Source organism: Cimex lectularius, unplaced genomic scaffold (assembly GCF_000648675.2).
Source record: "Cimex lectularius strain Harlan isolate CLEC.00 unplaced genomic scaffold, Clec_2.1 scaffold26, whole genome shotgun sequence".
NCBI lineage: Eukaryota > Metazoa > Arthropoda > Insecta > Hemiptera > Cimicidae > Cimex > Cimex lectularius.
Window position 1 is genome coordinate 110833 of NW_019392721.1, and position 17917 is coordinate 128749.

General features: G+C 32.4%; 1 protein-coding gene and 1 long non-coding RNA gene across 3 annotated transcripts; one reads left to right on the forward strand and one right to left on the reverse strand.

Moving 5' to 3' along the window:
- Positions 1–2481: 2481 nt before the first annotated feature.
- On the reverse strand, positions 2482–15146 carry LOC106669270 (carboxypeptidase E-like). Of its 2 annotated transcripts, none has more exons than XM_014398610.1 (9): positions 15024–15146; positions 11745–11983; positions 11489–11685; positions 11271–11426; positions 9921–10084; positions 7905–8181; positions 7714–7837; positions 7338–7495; positions 2482–2927 (listed from the first exon to the last, which is right to left on the reverse strand). In XM_014398610.1, the coding sequence occupies exons 2-9, from the start codon at positions 11956–11958 to the stop codon at positions 2826–2828; spliced, it is 1392 nt and encodes a 463-aa protein (XP_014254096.1). In that variant the 5' UTR covers positions 11959–11983; positions 15024–15146; the 3' UTR covers positions 2482–2825. The 2 variants fall into 2 exon arrangements, with proteins under 2 accessions (XP_014254096.1, XP_014254097.1); XM_014398611.1 differs by having other exon boundaries at positions 15020–15146.
- A 1942-nt stretch (positions 15147–17088) lies between these two features.
- LOC112126813 lies at positions 17089–17601 on the forward strand. Its single transcript, XR_002910242.1, has 3 exons — positions 17089–17212; positions 17282–17411; positions 17503–17601. It is a non-coding gene; the product is annotated as an uncharacterized LOC112126813 (long non-coding RNA).
- The last annotated feature ends 316 nt before the right edge of the window (positions 17602–17917 follow it).

Sequence of the window (17917 nt, forward strand, 5' to 3'; positions counted from 1 at the left end):
AAAATGTCAAAATTACGAATGTCAAAAAAATATTTCATATTTTTCAACGTATAAAACCTATTAACTGAAGAAAAATAAAATTAAAAAAATTTTTAGTTACTAACTGTTGAAATAGGGGGCGTCGGTGACCGCAACGGTATGTCGAAAGTTTTGATTTTAATGGTAATTTTGATTGTTGGTTGAGTAGGTAATAAAGCATTTTAAATCGTTTGTTCAATGTCTGTTTTTTTAATCGTGTGTGTGCATTCCAAGTTAGCCTTCTATCAAATGTAAGTCCTAAATTAATTTTGTCGGATTGAGGAACAGGTTCATTGTATAAATATATGCTAGGACAAGTTTCACGACGGAGTGTAAAGGTGATGTGTTGTGACTTTGAGGGATTAAACTTTATTTTCCAAAGATTGCTCAATTTTTTGAAATGAGGTTTTGTAACATGAGTGAAGCTTGTGTAGAAGAAGATGACTTGTTAATATGGCGGTGTCATCTGCGTATATGGCGATAAGTGTATTCTCATTTGTAGGCATATCAGAAGTAAAAATTGTGTACAACAGCGGAGCGAGTATTGACCCTTGTGGCACACCTGCAAGCACTTCTTCCATCCCAGAAGACTCCGTACCCCGGTTTACTGCGAAAAATCTCTCTTTAAGGTATGATTGTATAATCAAATAATAGGCCTGGGGTAAAAATAATTTTAATTTGTATAACAATCCCTCGTGCCATACTTTCTCGAAGGCCTGAGAAACATCGAGAAACACTCCAGTCGCGTACAGTTTCTGCTCGAGATACGAAGTAATGAAATCTGTCACTCTGTCAAGTTGATGAGTGGTGGAATGATGGGTCCGAAAGCCAAATTGATGATCTGGTAAGATGTTCGAAGTAGCAATAGAGATAATTCTTTTGTAAATTAATTTTTCGAATAATTTAGAAGGAACGGGTAACAAACTAATAGGACGATAAGATGAAAACTTTTATGGGGCTTTGGGATTAGCCTGGGTATAGGCCACACCAGGCTGACACATGGGCATCTCCTCGCCAAAGAAACACCACGGAGATGCCATTTTAAACAACTTCTAAGTCACAGTAGAGGTTATAATAACAAATTGATTCCATACCCGAAGCAGATAAACGTATGGTTTGGATAAACGTATATATGGTCAGATATAGAGAACTGTTTCATTCGTAGGTTGAAATAATATCCTTAATTTGAGTGAATGTATTTACTAGCGTGAACATTATAGTATGTTTGGGTGTGTTGTGATGTACGAGTATCCACACCACAGTAGTCTAGGTTATTTAGTTTTACATATATTTATATTATAATAAATAGTCACTGGCGTAATATCAAAAACCCTGAGGACTACCTGATTGTGTGAATGGATTTATTTGCGTGAATGTTTAACTCTGCATGGACATGGTATAAAATATCGAGTACCCACACCACAGTAGTCTACGTTATTTAGTTTTACATATATTTTCATTGTCATAACGGGGTAGTCAGTGGCGTAACATCAAAAACTCTGATGACTACCTGATTGTGTGAATGCATTTATTTGCGTGAGTGGTTAAGGGTGCATGGACACGGTCTGTGTGGAATATCGAGTACCCACATACATGTCGAACCAATTAAATCGACTTAGGATAGTGAATGCGTGATTTTGACTGCGTGTAAAAATTTAACAACCTGTGTCTAATAAATTTCATAAATAGATTTTAAGTATTGGTTATAAAATAAATATTTCCTATTTAAATTTTTTATTGTACAAGATAGTTTTTTTTATTCATCTATTAACTCTTTCATACGTAGGTTGAAATAATATCCTTAATTTGAGTGAATGTATTTACTAGCGTGAAAGTTCTATTAGGGTTGGGTGTGTTTGTGATGTAATATGGAGTACCTACACCACAGTAGTCTACGTTATTTAGTTTTACATATATTTGCATTGTCATAACGGGGTAGACAGCGGCGTAACATCAAAAACTCTGATGACTACCTGACTGTGTGAATGTATTTATTTGCGTGAATGGTTAAGGGTGCATGGACACGGTCTGTGTGGAATATCGAATACCGACATACCTGTCGAACCAATTAGATCGACTTAGGATAGTGAATGCGTGATTTTGACTGTGTGTGAATGTATTTATTGGCGTGAATAAAAGAAGGGAGTCAAGGTAGGTTTAGGCTGTATATAATTTTAGTGTAGTTGTACGCCTGGGGTCTCATCAGTATACAACTATGTATTGGGAGTGGCCAAATTTCGCTCAGTTTAGATTAGATAATATTTTAAATATCATGAATATGTAATTGATTTTTTAATTACATGTGGAAGGGTTAAACATTAAATAAAAGGATAATAAAATCCAAAAGCGAGAAAGACATTACGTGAGGGAGCCGGCTAAAAAAATTACCTAAAATTAGGCGATGTACAATATGTAATTATTTACCATTTTAAAAATCAGAAAAGGTGAACATTAAAAAAGCTATTTTATTCATTGCGTTCATTTTTATTAAATTATCTATTACACAACATAAAATATATTAAGGGTTGGATAAAATAAAAGCTAAAAATAGAATATAAAAATTTAACAACCTGTGTCTAATAAATTTCATAAATAGATTTTAAGTATTGGTTATAAAATAAATATTTCCTCTTTAAATTTTTTATTGTATAACATAGTTTTTTTTATTCATCTATTAAATGTTTGATATTATTTACAAGAAAAAATAGTGGATATGAATGGTATGTACAAGTGACAAGGTATTTTTATTTTTATTTTCACTGCACGCTTCTACTCGATAAAATGAAAATCTTTGTAATTGTGCTATCTTAGACCCCTAGAACATTATCGAATAGAAATCTTTTCCTCTTCAGAGCGGTATTCTCGTCGTACAGATTGTATTCCAAGTTGCCGTTTTTCTCCGAGGGGATCTGAAAAAAAAAGAATAAATAAGATTTTAGAATAAGTGTGTATTTCCCGTGGCAGCTGTAAAAGACAGTTTTTGCGAGTTCCCCCCTTCGATGAAATCTGCTAACTGAACCTTAACAGTGAAATCGTCGGCAGTTGTTACAAATTACCCATGACCCTCGGTCGTAATAGTCATCTCTTCTATTGCCCTGAGGGGACATGGATTTCTACGAGCAATTCTTAGCCTCATTTAGCCACACTCGACTTGAGACAATTTCAATTACTTCTAACATATACTATAGAGCAAGAAAGGTTTTGATAAAAATCTCAGCATACAAGTTAATAGTCGGCTGTTATGGACTGTAACCAACGAAGCAATTTGGTTCATTAGATGTCCAATCATTTGCCGTCTCCCCACCAATACACCAAGATTATAATCAAATTCGAAGGCTGAGAAAATTCATCCTTGCTAGGTTCCATGGCCTACAATAGCCGGAATACGAATATTTTCCTTTATTATTAAAATTTAGTTGAATCATTACAAGTATATTACTATATTTTGAAAATTTTTAAATTATTATGAAATCCATTATATTTAGTGGTCATCGACCAAATTACATCTTTCAATTAATTAATCTTTTTATGTAAGGTTTGGTTGAAATGAAAAAGCTAGTGTCACGAGCGGGATTCGAACCCACGACCTTCGGCTAAATACGCCGCTGCTCTAACCACTTGAGCACGGTACTTCGATACCCTCGGACACCAACTCCCCATCTCAACCAAACACCTTTCGAATTTTTTCTCTTTTTGCCATTTTCGTGGGTTCGAATCCCGCTCGTGACACTGATTTTTCATTTCAACCAAAGCCTTAGATAAAAATAATAATTAATTGAATTATGTATTATGCCATAAGAAAGTGGCGATGAGTTTTAGGAGTAAAATCTGGGTTTTTCCTATTCATTTTTTTTTTCATTTCTTTTTGTAACTGTGATACGTGTTTCTTTTTGAATTGAGTCTGTACTTTCTGTTTAAGAATCGAACTTGACAGTATTTTATCAATTTTTCAAATTGATTTAGCAGTTCAAAAAGTTGTCATTTTTAGTTAGCCATTTTCTCAAAATCAATTCGGTCTATTACAATCAATATTTTTTTGTTTTATTGCCCATAGTACACTACGATTAAGTAGAAATGGGTTTGTAGAAATTAAAACTTTTGGCATCAAAAACTACAGTTGTGGCAACATTTTACATTTTTTTTGGCCGGAAAAAATATTTTTCATAACGACAATTGTCTGTCTGTAATTGCTCTAAAAATGGAAAAAAGAATCTTTGCGATATGATAAACAATTTTAGAAAAAAGTGAACTAAAAGATTAAAAAAATGCCACATTTCAAAAGAGCTATTTTCTTATCGACTTTTTTAATTTAACTTCTCCTTTAAGGATTTTAATTTTGGAACGCATTTATACTTTCTGTTTAAACATAAAAATTTGACCGTATTTGATCAATTTTTAAGGCGATGTAGTCAGGCCAGAAGTAGGTAGTAGGCAAAATAGGGCATCTCAACACGACACACAAGAATGGCACAATTACACAGAAAACAAACACTTTGAGTCTTGAAGATGATCTCAATAAAGATCGAAACGTTGGCACGATAAAGAAAATGTTTTTCTGAAACCTACGTCACTCCAGATCGCATGTCACAATTTCTGAATAATCGTAGGCAAAATAGTTGACGTTTTTAGGTACCATTTCCTCAAACTCTTTTTTGAAAAAAAAACTGTGTATATTAAAAAATATGTATTATATATATTGTATATTATTAAATATTTGTTTTATTTTTCTTAAAATCCTAGGAATTTGCTAGGTTTGTTTTAAAAAATAATGAATCCGTAATTTTAATCAACCGTCTTAATTTGTGACCAAATTTTACACCTTTTTGTTTATACAAAAAAACACTTCTCAGGTCCAGGGTGTTTTTGCAAAAGCATTCATTAGATTGTTTCCCTATTATGGTTCTACAAATTTAAAAACGAAACGTTTCAATATAACAAAATTTTGGAGAAAAAAATGTGCTGAAAGGTGAAAAAATATAATTTTTCAGGAAAAGCAATTTTCTGATAGAGCCCGAAATATAATTATTTAAATTCCACTTTTACTTGAAATACACAATCCTTTAAAAGAAAGTCTGAAATTTTTGGTAAAACATCGAACATTAATGGTTTACCATATTTCAAAAATTTTACAAGTCGATTTATTTGGTCAGAGAGTAACCAAAAATTTGCCATTTTCAGGTACCGTTTTCTCAAAATTAATTTCAACAATACCATCAATATTTTTGTATTTTATTTATTTTAATGTAATACAAATACGTGCTTTAGTGGTTTGAAAAAACTCAATCGTTAATTTTGGGCTACAATCTAAATTTGTAAACGAATTTTACACCCTTTCTGTATATAAAAAAAGTATTTCTTCACTTCTAGAATTTTTTAAAAAACATTGTTCACTATATTTTATGTCATTTGTTGATGTAATAAAAATGGAATCGTTTAAATATGAGAAAGGATTGTAGCATCAATTTTTCAAAAACAATTTTTCCGGAGAAGGGATTTTCTGATCGAACTCGAATTTTTCCCGCTGATCCCCTATTTCCGTCATAAAAACCTTACACACCAGTTCCTCTTTCTGTAGGAAAATGGTAAAGATGGAAAGCTAGTTTTTGTCATAAAATATTCATAAATGACGAGAACTTTTAAATATCTAAAAGCTTGCTTGATGCCATTTCATCAAGGCAAGATATTTAGGAACACTTTGTTCTTCACTTTCAAAAAAATTACTTAAACCACTTCTAGAACTCGGAAATTCAATTTCAGTCTGTACAAAACAGGTTTTTGTTGAAATATACTAACATTTTTTAAATTAAAAAATTTATGTTTTGAAAAAACACTCGTTACTACTTTAAATTAAAAAAAGAAATCGGCACTGTTTGTTTAAGTATACAACTCTAAAATTTTACCGTATTTAACTCATTTTTTAAGGTCATTTAGTTGTTCAAAAGAGAGACAAAATGTTGCCATTTTCTCAAAATTTATTTGGATTATTACAAGAATGAATTATTTTTCTAAGTAAACTACTAATTCGTATCAAAAGTTTCTAAAAATAGAGGTTCTTTTCTTACGGTTATTTTTGAAAAACATTGCTTTCTACTAGGAAAACACTCGCTACTATTTTAAATAAAAAAAGAAATCGGCACTGTTTGTTTAAGTGCACAACTCTAAAATTTTACCGTATTTGTAGTTAAAAAGCAAAACAAAATGTTGCCATTTTCGATACCCTTTTCTCTAAATTTATTTGAACTATTACAAGAATGAATTATTTTTCTTAGTATACTACTAATTCGTATCAAAGAGTTTCTAAAAATAGGGGTATTTGTTTTAGTTAGTTTTAAAAAAATATTTCTTTATTGTTTTACATTGCCTATTATTGTTTTACAAAACGAAAAACCATTCATTTCAACATCAGCAAAAGTGTTAGAAGGAAGTGTACTGAAAAGTGAAAAAATACACCTTTTTCTCTCTTTTTGATTAAAAGAATTGATAGATGATGTTTTCTGTGATAATTTTTGACAGAATATAAAAGTCGAGTCTTCAAAAGTCGTAAGTCATGGCGAGTTGCAAGTTAGTTCACTAATATTAAGATATTTTATAACTTTTTAAGCTATGAATTTCAAGGGACCAGTTTCAGTCATTGCAAATAAAGTTTTAATTTAATGTAAAACAAAAATTTTATTTTACATCTGAAAAAAATTTTTTGAGCTTTCTTTTTATTGGTTTTTATACAGTTTTTAATAAAATAATTTGTCAATAAATGATTTTGTTATGATTATAGTGTGTCATTTTTTATGTCGTTTTGTACGTGTGATTGTTTTTTTTTTTCTATTATGTTTGTGTTTAGGTGTCATACGCGTTCTTATTGTTACTCTCTACGCACAAAAATCAGACCGAGTCATTCCTTGCTAGAAGTCCTTCTATAGGCTTTCCTGGACTACCTGATTAAAGGAAAATTTGTTCTATTCAGTAACCCTAACCATTTGACGTATATTTACAATGTGATAACGGGGTAGTCAGTGGTGTAACATCAAAAACTCTGATGACTACCTGATTGTGTGAATGTATTTATTTGCGTGAGTGGTTAAGTGGTGCGCATGGACAAGGTCCGTGTGGAATATCGAGTGACCACACCTGTCGACCCATTTAGATCGACTTAGGATAGTGAATACGTGATTTCGACTGTGAATGTATTTATTGGCGTGAATAAAGGTAGGACTAATGCGTGCATATGCGTTTACAAGTGATAGGTGAAATAACATGTAGACTTTTATCAACTTCAGTTAATATTAAACAAACGATAAAAACTATTTTAAATTAGAGCTTACCGTTGGTAGAGGAACCAGGTCGAAGTTGACCAGCTGGGCGGGCGTCTTCGGCTCATACTTGACTTCCACCTTTTTATATTTTGGCAGATAGCCCGGATACACGACGGTCAATTCGTACACCCCTGGAGTCAGCAATCTGTAGTAATCGCCTTTGTAGACTAGAAAATGGGAAAATTGCATTAAAGGCTTAATGTTTCCAAAAATATTACGAATCGCTCGTCAAATTTATTCAACCTCCCATTTCGATACTATTACAAATTTTTTCTTCTTGTAACTTAATCTCCGATATAACAGAATTCACGCTAATTGACTTCAAAACAACAGATCAAAAGTCGATTTGGTGTAAAATGTGTAATGGCTTTTAAAAAATGAGTACCTGATGAGATGTCGTGCATTATGTCGTATTCTTCATCAGTGACGTTTCTGACGTGAATTATTGCTTTTGATATCGGCTCACCTGTCACCGCATCCCTTATCTGACCCTTGACGCCAATATGTGCCTGGAAAATTCGAACATAAAATACATGTTCAACCTTAATGCGCTCTTTCATTATGATTTCACCCTACCTGCCACAAGAAGGCCAAAAGCGCTTCACGATTCCTCTCCCATTCTTTTTCCAGTTGTGACGCGTCCGGGTACTTGTCGCATCCAAGTTCGATGGTGATTTCGAAGTCGTTCGAAGATAGATAGTTGAAATCTTGCATACCACCGTCGACACTGTACCAGGCTGCACCGTTCGTTATCCCTCCTTGCTTGCCGAAATTGTATCCCCTGTAGCCGCAGCCTTCTTTTCTTGGGTCAGCCATGTCAGCATGATTGTTGGCGTATACTTGAGCCAAATGCCTGTTGATGATAATTAAAATGATACTACAATATTCTATATTGATTTCACACCAACGAGCAATGTTATATCCAAAAAACATTTACAATAGACATAATGATTCCATGTGCTAAATGGTAATTAAATACACATATGCCACAGCTATTTTCAGAAACTTCTATTCACCTTACATACAAAGAAGCAACATAGAAAAATATATGTTCTTCAGGGAAAGTAACAACCCCTTCCCTACAAAACAAGTCACAACTGCAACCCCACTTATTGTTAGAATACTTAAAAATAATCAAATATGAAACAAAATTGATTAATTAAGAAAATGATTGTGGCTGAAGTCTGTAGAATGGTATTTACCGAGTTCTTAAGGTGGTCTTATTTCATCCATTAAGTATTTTCCAAGTATAGTTTTTTTTCTCTCAGGCAGTCTTCTTGTTCACAATTTCTTAATTTTAACTTGAAAGCTCAATACAATTTTTTTTGGAACTGAAAAATCAGTTGAATCTGGTCCAGCTCTTCTCCGGATCTTTTTTTTTTAAATAGTCTTTCTAGGTTAGGTAGGTTAGTAAGAGTATGTTTCTTTACAGTTTGTGACCTATATTGGTCTATTGTGGTCTCTTCTCTTGTCTAGAATGTCTCATTAAACCAAAGAATTTTTCCAGATTCAAATACATTGTTAATGGTCTGCCTTGGCTTTTCCTCTCCTAGGAGTAGGAATCTCCGCCTTCTACAAACCATTATTTTCTTCTTCCTGGCAATATCTGCACAGGTTTGTTTTACAGTTACAAGTTAATATGCCTCTGAGGTTTGAAATGTCTGATCAGCAGTCATATTCTAGTCTGAGGTTTAATAGTTCTTATGTAAGTTAATGCATTTGATTCTTAATTTTTGTCATAAAAAGTATTCATTTTGCTTGCTTATCCAATTTGTGAGAAAGTATTGAAGAAAACTGTCACTCTTGTCAAATTGTTCTTTTATGATACCGACTTGGGATTAAAGGCAACGGACAGGGTGAAAAACAAGTGAAAACAGTAACCAGAACAAACATGCCCCAAAGCATGCTAAAAATGGAATTGAATAAATAGATTGAGGAAGAAATGACTGCACACTGGATTAATTCTCCAGGTGCCAAATCAAAGTTCTTCATCATCATAACCAGGAAAAACGATTCACCTCTCGCCCAGCGGTCATCAAGGAAAATAATAGGCCCTTATACAGACCAATGCCCATTCCATTACCATCTCAAAAAAATCAAAAAACTGCTACAGTAAACAAAATATGTTTTGCATAAAGGTGTAGTATTTTACTTAATAATTACTCCTTTATTCTTCTTACCTGTTCCACCAGTTTTCATTAACCAACAACTTTTGGGCCAGTGGAGTAATGTTAAAATCTCCCACATGTCAAAAGATTGAGGCCTGAAAGCTATCAAGAATGTAAAACTTGTGGAACTGCTCAGAATAATAAAGGATAAAAGAAAAGAAAAATTGGAAAGGCAAAATTAACACATTTAGGGTAGTGCACTTTCCAGAGAATGGAAATAAAGAAGGGTCAATTCCACAATAGATGTTTTAGGTCACATTGGAAGAAAAGGAGACAAAAGACACCAGGAAAATAAATTCTGACAATATTTTCCAATTTTGATCGAAACTGAATGAAAGGTTTATTTTCAGACAATATTTTCTCTTTAACTAATTACTTTTATATAAATTAACATATTTAAGGTAATTATTTTTTCATAGTTCACCTGAAAGTGGCATCATCAGGGCTAGTTGAGTACTCAGTCATGGCACCACTCCGGCTTTCATCGTATGGATAGTTGGCTACCAGATCGCCTCCATGGAAATTGGCTGATATTACAAATGGAATTGACATTATCCATTGAATCACAGCTTTGGTCTCAGGTTGAATCTGAACAGAAAAATTTCATTAATGTTATGAATGTATGAAAATTACATATTTAAAACAATTAGAACCAGTAAAACTTGTACTATGCATATGTAAGTTTTGTTACTAGGATAACCAAATTTTAGGATTTTAGGAAAATCTGAAAGATTAAAATTTATAACTCTGTAATTAAAGTTCTTTAAATATAATTATGCATTACAAAAGTCCAGCACTGGCACGCAATTTGTTATCGGATTAAGGACAAGAAGGTCTGATGGACATTGTCATTTGAGATTCTTGAAATGAGAAAGTTTGAAGAGGGTTTTGACAGTAGAGATAGTTTGAAAGATTGTAATTAGACTTTAAGAAACGAGAATTCTTCTGAAGACTTTTAATTGGATTGCTTGAGTTATTTGAATATTAGATGGCCAGTGTAGCCCAAGCTTTGCTCCATGAGTCTGAGTGCCCGACACTGCCTAAAGCTTGAGGCATGTCTAAAAACACTCTAACAGCATTTTTTGTTCTCTAAAGCAGAGGAAATATGTCAACAACCTTGGAGCAACAAGTTTTAGGCAGCCAGCCGAATTTGGAGTAATAAATACTTATCATCAGGCAGAATGTACAAACATATCTCTCGACGCACTTTCTACAATTGTCATACATTCATTCTGCCTGATGATGAGTATTTATTACTCAAAATCCAGATGGCAGTCTAAAACGTCAGTCTACTATCCAAAAAGTGGATTTTTTATCTTTCTTTATTTCTACCCTGGAGCAATGCTGAATTGTGGGATGACAAAATGGCAACAAATGTTTGGATCATCGGAAAGTGTATTTATGTTGGGTTAGGTTACATTAGAAATAATTAAATTTGGAGGTTAGGGTTAAGGACAGGTTAAGTTAGGTCGGGGTTTGGGTGAAGTTTTATGGATGATGATGGATGTATCAGCAGGTCAGCAAGATCTGCAAGATAGGATTTTAAGAATTGATAATAAGGAGTAGGTAGGAAATGGTTGAATTTGAAAAGAACTCCTGAATGTCAGAGGCTGTAAAAAGCTTGGGACATGTTTAAGAACATTGAAACTAAAAAAAATACTCTTGTTGATATTTTCTATACATGTAGTTACATTGTATTGTTTAATCCAGAAATTGTATAATCATGAAAAGTTTGGGGAAAAAATTCTTATAATCAGTCAATTAAATGCCATACCGGCTGAGATAGCCTGTCGACCAAAGGGAGAAGGTGATTATTGTTCTCCAGGTGTCCGTTTTCATTTGTAAACATTATTCTGTCGAGGTCTGGGAAGTTTCGGTTCAAGTCGATGCTGTTGTTGTTCTCTCTTCCAAGCAAATAGTCCTTACCACCCTAAAGAAAAATGATTATTGCAAAAAACTTATTTTTGGCTTCGAATTGAAGAAATCACTCACAAAATCGGTGGACACCTGCCAGCCATCAGGGTTCATACTCGGCAGCAAGTGGATGCTTGTTAGTTTAATCAGCTTTTGAATATCTTCATTGCCATTGTTAAATTCCTCACATAGATAATCTGCTAATTTTAATAGTAATTCTCGTCCGAGTACTTCATTCCCATGCATGTTTGCAATATACTTTGTCTCTGGGATCACTAAAGCAAACAATTTTTTATTACAATTATAGATATTTATGTTATTGCATAATACACACTTGATTGGTGGACTCCTGGCATCATGGAAAATTGTATAACGTAAAGTGGCACCCCTTGTACCGACTTTCTATTCAGCATATAGACTCGTGTAATAGATGGGCACTTTGTATGTACCGAGTCCAAAACATCTTTGAGCTCTTTGTTGTTGTGATGTTTCCAGACGAATGAGGAAGTTACTAGGGGTATAAATAGGGTAAAAGCTAGTTTCCACATTGTGTCACTCGTTGATCACAATTTCCTGCAAATTAAAATTCACCTAATAAAACTTTTAAAGTTAGCTTCTAAACTATAATATGTAACTATAATAGTGTAATTTATTTGCTGTTTTTTAATTATATGTAGCATTTGTTAGCCATTAAGCATAGTTTTTTGTTTTTTAAATATTGTATCTGTTGTGCTCTATTTGCTAAATCTTATTTAGATGCAGTGTTTATTTTGAACATTAATTTAAACATATGTTTTACTTTGAAAGCTACCTATTTTTAAAAATGGTAATACCAAGAATTTTACTAAATATAGACCAATATCAATAATGCTAAGATTTCCAGAGATTGGACTGCATCTTGCACTCCTTTCTTCTCACAAAATTAGAGAGCTACAATTTATGAAAAAAAAAATACTTTCTGCACCCACAACTTTATCTGTCAGGCAGGAAAATTAATTCTTAATTCCTAATAAAATTAGGTGTCCCGCAAGGATTGATTTTAAGACCATCTCTTTTACTTATTTTTCAAATGGCTTATATCAGATCCCCATGTTACTGGATTTTCTGGAAGTTATCCTTCAATAAGGCTATGCCCTAACATCAGCTTTTAACCTCAACTCTTAATGGCTTGAGGAGATGGATTATCCTTGACTAAAGATAAGACCAATATTACAAGTTCATGGGTCTAATATGTTACCAAAGCACTTAACTTTCTCCAAAGGAACTAAGTATTTAGGTCAATCAAAGACAAGAGGAGAAGTCATATAGGCAACATTCTAAAGTTGCCACTACTAAGCATTGTCCATAAATTATGCAGCAAAAACTGGGGAATAAACTCCAACAATAGTCAAACCCCCGGATCACAAATGGAGCTCTAGTATGGTGGACAAAAACACTGTGTAGATTCAAAACAAACTGCAAAGTCTACAAAAGACTAGCATGTCTTAGCATAACAGGGATAATGAATATTTGTCTGTATACTTGTGTCCCACAACAGTGATAAAACCAACTCCTCTCCCACGCTTGCATGTCCATGTACAAAAGGTGCCTTTCAAAAGAAGCCTTGATAAAATAAGAGGAAAACTTAATTTTGACAAACATTTTCAAGTGGTTGTAGAGATCTTTGGAAAGAAACGCAACTCCAAGGTGTAAGGGTAAAACAGACTAATTGCGCCTATTGTAAAGCCATATGGACTGGTTCCAACTATATTCCAAGTTGAGGTCCATGAAATCCAACTCTGTGCAGAAGCATTTGTAAAAAAGAAAGTAAAAGGTGCACTTATTTACATACTTCTGGACAGTCGGGCAGCTAGCCACTAAATATGTATACTTTTAGGTCCAAACTAGTTCAGCAGTCCCTAAGTCATCCAAACAAAGAAGAAAGAAAGCAATATAACAAGGTTAATAAGCCAGCTATCTAGCCAAAAAATGGGCCCTCTCACACATGGACCTACATCCAAAACTAGACACACTGGAGAGTGTCCTAAAGCTTGAGCTGTAAAAATAATTTGAGGAAGAAAAACCCAAGCACTGGAAATAAGCACAAGGTATGAGATCAACTAAGAAATTTATAAAAAAAATCAAAAAAAGAAGGCAAAAGAACTCGTCTCTCTCATTTGGCAAGGTTTGAGGAAAAGGTCTCTATACTGGCTACTGCCTTCTTAAACTACCAACCTAAAAATGGATAGACAATGGAGAGATAGAAACATGTGAACTTTGTCAGAAAAACCAAAGCCTTCTTCATCAGCCCAGTTATAGTACGGTCACTTCTGTAGGACACTTCTCACACCAAGAGAAGTGCTCAAAGAGCTTAGTCAGAAAACTTGCACTTTCCATGGTGATGTCATGATGGAGGCTACACAATAACCCATAAGTATAGTGAAAAAAAAGTCACAAGTGCCTATTAATTATTAACCAAGAAGCTTATTATTGGGTATGATGATTGACCTCTCCAGGATAGTTTGTGCTTCTTGTTTCTTCTTAAAAGTCTTGCTTGGCTCCAGAAAAGTCCTTGCTTGCTTATTGAGTGATCCTAACCTGTATCTGCTGCTCAAGTGGTTTTTGGCATTCAAACTCAATGGATAATGAATGCATATCTTTGGGTGTAATAAGTGTCTAGTAAACATCAATAAAAACCAAACTACCTCAAATTTTTAAAAATTTAATATTTTACATAGCCAACTCAGAACAGTAATTTTCCTTATGTGGCTTGCAATGTGAGGAACCTGCAATTTGATCATTACCAATCTTCTTGGATATAAAAGGACTAGGTAGGACATTTTACTGAGGATTACTAGAAGACTTAACACTGAAGATATTTCAACCAAAATGTGTCTGATAGACCAACCCAGTGAAGAAAAATTGGTGAAGATTTCCAATTGAGCTTTACCTGTTTTTTAATTGTTACCCTCTTTATGAATGAAAATAATTTAATTTGTACCAACTTAATAGAGAAAAAAGTAAACAGTAAGGGTTTTTCCCATCAGCTATTAATTTGTCAAATTGTTAATTCAGTTTCTTTACAGGGTGATGGATTTAGTTACATAACTGATTTAACATAGTGTTAAAGGATTTTTTTAACCACTAAAAGTAGAAGGAAATGAACAATTGGTCAACTTAATAAAGGGGGAAGAAAGATTGTCACTGAGGGATTTTTCTCAATGCAACACATTTGAATTATCCAGTTCATATTTTAAAGTTACATAACATTAAATTTTAAATTAATTTAGAGTTTATGTGGTAGTTTGTTGCGTTAGAATCTTAATTTTTTTAGATTTATTGAGTATAATACATCTTTATTGCATTATAGTTGATCATTTTATATCTACTAATGCCAAAAGATGTAAGACAACTTAGTAATTTGATCAATTTTATGTAATTTTATATCAAAATATTGAGTAAGAAAATCTATAAAGACTTGTAAATGTTTGAATAAAGTAGTCCAGTTTGTTTTGTGAATTCTAAAATCATTGATTTGTTCACGTATGGTGAGTGATTCTTGACCTATGACAAACTTGTTAAAATTGAATAGTCTGATGAAAACGCTTTCGATTTAAGATACATACGTACTCACAGTTCAAGTGGAGTATACTGTTTTTGTACTATAACAGGCACTTTGGCCACAGTTATTAAACATTGTGATTCATATCTAGTCTAAACTTTTGCTGGTTGAACACTGAGGTAGATGGGCAGGACATTTATTGATCCGACCCCCTCCAACGGGCTTACAATTTCCCACCTCTCTGCCCTTATAATTTGACAGCAGACCAACGGGTGTTTGGTCGACTGAGACAAAAGTTTTATCTACTTTCACGAATAATAATTCAATTGTTTTATGATAAATTGTTAAAAGTTCGCTTGAAACCAAACTTATTTCCGTTTTGTATATACAGATTTGAAATGTCGCCTTGATCTGTGTAGTAATTTTCTTAAGTTGTATATCAATTTGTAAAAAGCCAAAAATATTTTTTAATGTACCATTTTCATTTTTAAAAAACGTTAATAAATAAAACGGTCAATTATTATCAAAAAGAAAATTTATCCTTATTCCATGACCCAATAATAATACTAATTACAGAGATTAAATAATTATTCAATGTTGAGCATTAACAATAATGATTAAAATGGTATCAAATAATGGTGGTATTTATATAATAATCTAAGATTAATTGTCAGTTGAACAACAGAAAAATAAATTAATGTTAATCGCAATATACTTGCTTTAAAGCCATAATCATCCAGAACAAAATTAAAATTTAGTCAAAATCTGTGTCTAATGAAGCATGGGCTATTTACGTAATTAGATATAAGTTATTTTCTGTGGATTGTTCTTTAACTTTACTTAAAAAAGATTTGTTGAAGCATGAAAGTGTTTTCAGGTTCAATTGTCAGGACCAGTTATGCAATTGATTCTAATATTAGCTTAATATAGCATTCACAATTAACATAAAAGGTTGGTTTTAATATGTTCTTTATTTTAAACAGTATAAAGAAATGAAACAATTTATAAAGATAGAAACGCTCGATGAATAGAATAATGTAAAAATTTGAAGATAGCAAGTCACCCAAAAGGAGAATTACAATTTTTTGAAGCTTACCATTGTGATTATCATATTTTTTTGTAACTTTTAGTATATTTTTATTAAACATAGAGTAAATAACTGGTTTGCAACTAAAGAAATGATTGATGAATAGAATTTAGACATTTGATTACAACAAAATCACTACATGGGAAACATTTTTTAATGCATTCCATTATTATTACCATATTTTTTTGTAAATTTAAGCATATTTTTATTAAGCTTAGAGCTTAAATAGTTTGTAACAAAACAACTGTTCGACGAATGGAATATAGTTCAAATTTGAAGATACACCAATTAGGATAAATAATATTTTTTGAAGCTTACCATTTTTATAGACATATTTTTTGTAATTTTTGGAATAGTTTTATTGAACATAGAGTAAACAAGTAGACTGTAACAGAAAAAATGCTCGGCGAATGGAATAAAGTTGAAATTTGAAGATACCACAAATCACAAGTTAAAAGAATTTTACGGTTTAGATGCTTTCAATTATTATTACCATATTTTTAGTAATTTTTAGGATGTTTTTATTAAACTTAGAGTAAACAACTATTTGTAACAAAAGAAATGCATGATGAAACAAATAATGTTGAAATTTGAAAATACTAAGTGACTAGTTAGAAGAATTACACTTCTTTGATGCTAACAATAATTATTTCCATATTTCTTGTAAATTTTCGAATATTTGTATTAAACTAAGAGTAAACATATAGTTTGTAACAAAATGGTCAACGAATGAAATAAAGTTTTAAGTAGAAAATACCACAAGTCATTATTTAGGAGAATGGCCCTTTTTTATGCTTACTATAATTGTTACCATATTTTTTCTAATTTTTAAAATATTTTTATTAATATTAGAGTAAACAACTAGTTCATAACAAAAGAAATGCTTCACAAATAGGATAATGTTGAAATTTGAAGAACCGCAAGTCACTAGTTAGAAGAATTACCCTTTTTTGATACTTACCTTGAATATTACCATATTTTTTGTTAATTTCAGGATTTNAAAAACCGGTAAAAATACGTACTTTTTCGAAGTTTTCTTTGACTTTTAATATTTCGTCTCTTTCAGAAAGTTTGTCTACATATTTTAACCAATTTTGGGCACGATTGGTACACGACATCAAGCTGAATTAGTCGAATATTTCCCGTGCCCTACATACAACCCGCCCTTCATCCGGTAGGTAAAACTCGAAAAACCGGTAAAATACATACTTGTATCAAGTTTTTTGTGACTTTGATACTTTAGTTTCAGATAGTATTTGTACATATTTTTACCAATTTTGGATCCGTTGGTATGCGATATCAAGTTGAACGAGCCTAATATCTCCATACCCACCAACTCGCCTCTCAACCGATTGGTGAAACTCGAAAAACCGGTAAAAATAAATTCTTTTTTACTTTGACTTTGATATTTCTTTAGTTTCATTTAGTTTTTCTACATATTTTGACCAATTTTGGACCCGATAGGTATACGAGATCAAATTGAACTAGTCGAATATTTCCAGTGCCCTACATGGAACTCGCCCTTCAACCGGTAGGTGAAATTCTAAAAACCCGTAAAAATACATACTTTTTCGATATTTCGTTAGTTTAAAATAGTATTTCTACATATTTTAACCAATTTTGGAGCCGATTGGTACACGTGATCAAGTTGAACTCTTCAAACTAAAAAATTATCGCCAACTTAAAGGCGCAATGTAATTTTATAGCACAAAACATAAACTAACAAAAAAAAACCTTACGGTAGTAAGGAATGAGAGGGAGATTTCTTTCCTTTGCGGATTCAATCCAGCGGTGCTAAAAATTTGCTACTTTAAAAATTATAGAATAATTTGAAAACCTTGGGTATATATTATTATTTATTTTATACGAAACATCATAA

Bases quoted from the DNA above. Each gene is read 5' to 3' on its own strand.
- LOC106669270 (XM_014398610.1), bottom strand. From the start codon at position 11,958: ATGTGGAAACTAGCTTTTACCCTATTTATACCCCTAGTAACTTCCTCA. The intron at 7,838-7,904 runs GTAGGGTGAAAT...CGAATTTTCCAG, and splicing joins TTTTGGCCTTCTTGTGGCAG to GCACATATTGGCGTCAAGGG. The intron at 2,928-7,337 runs GTAAGCTCTAAT...TTTTTTTTTCAG, and splicing joins ACCTGGTTCCTCTACCAACG to ATCCCCTCGGAGAAAAACGG.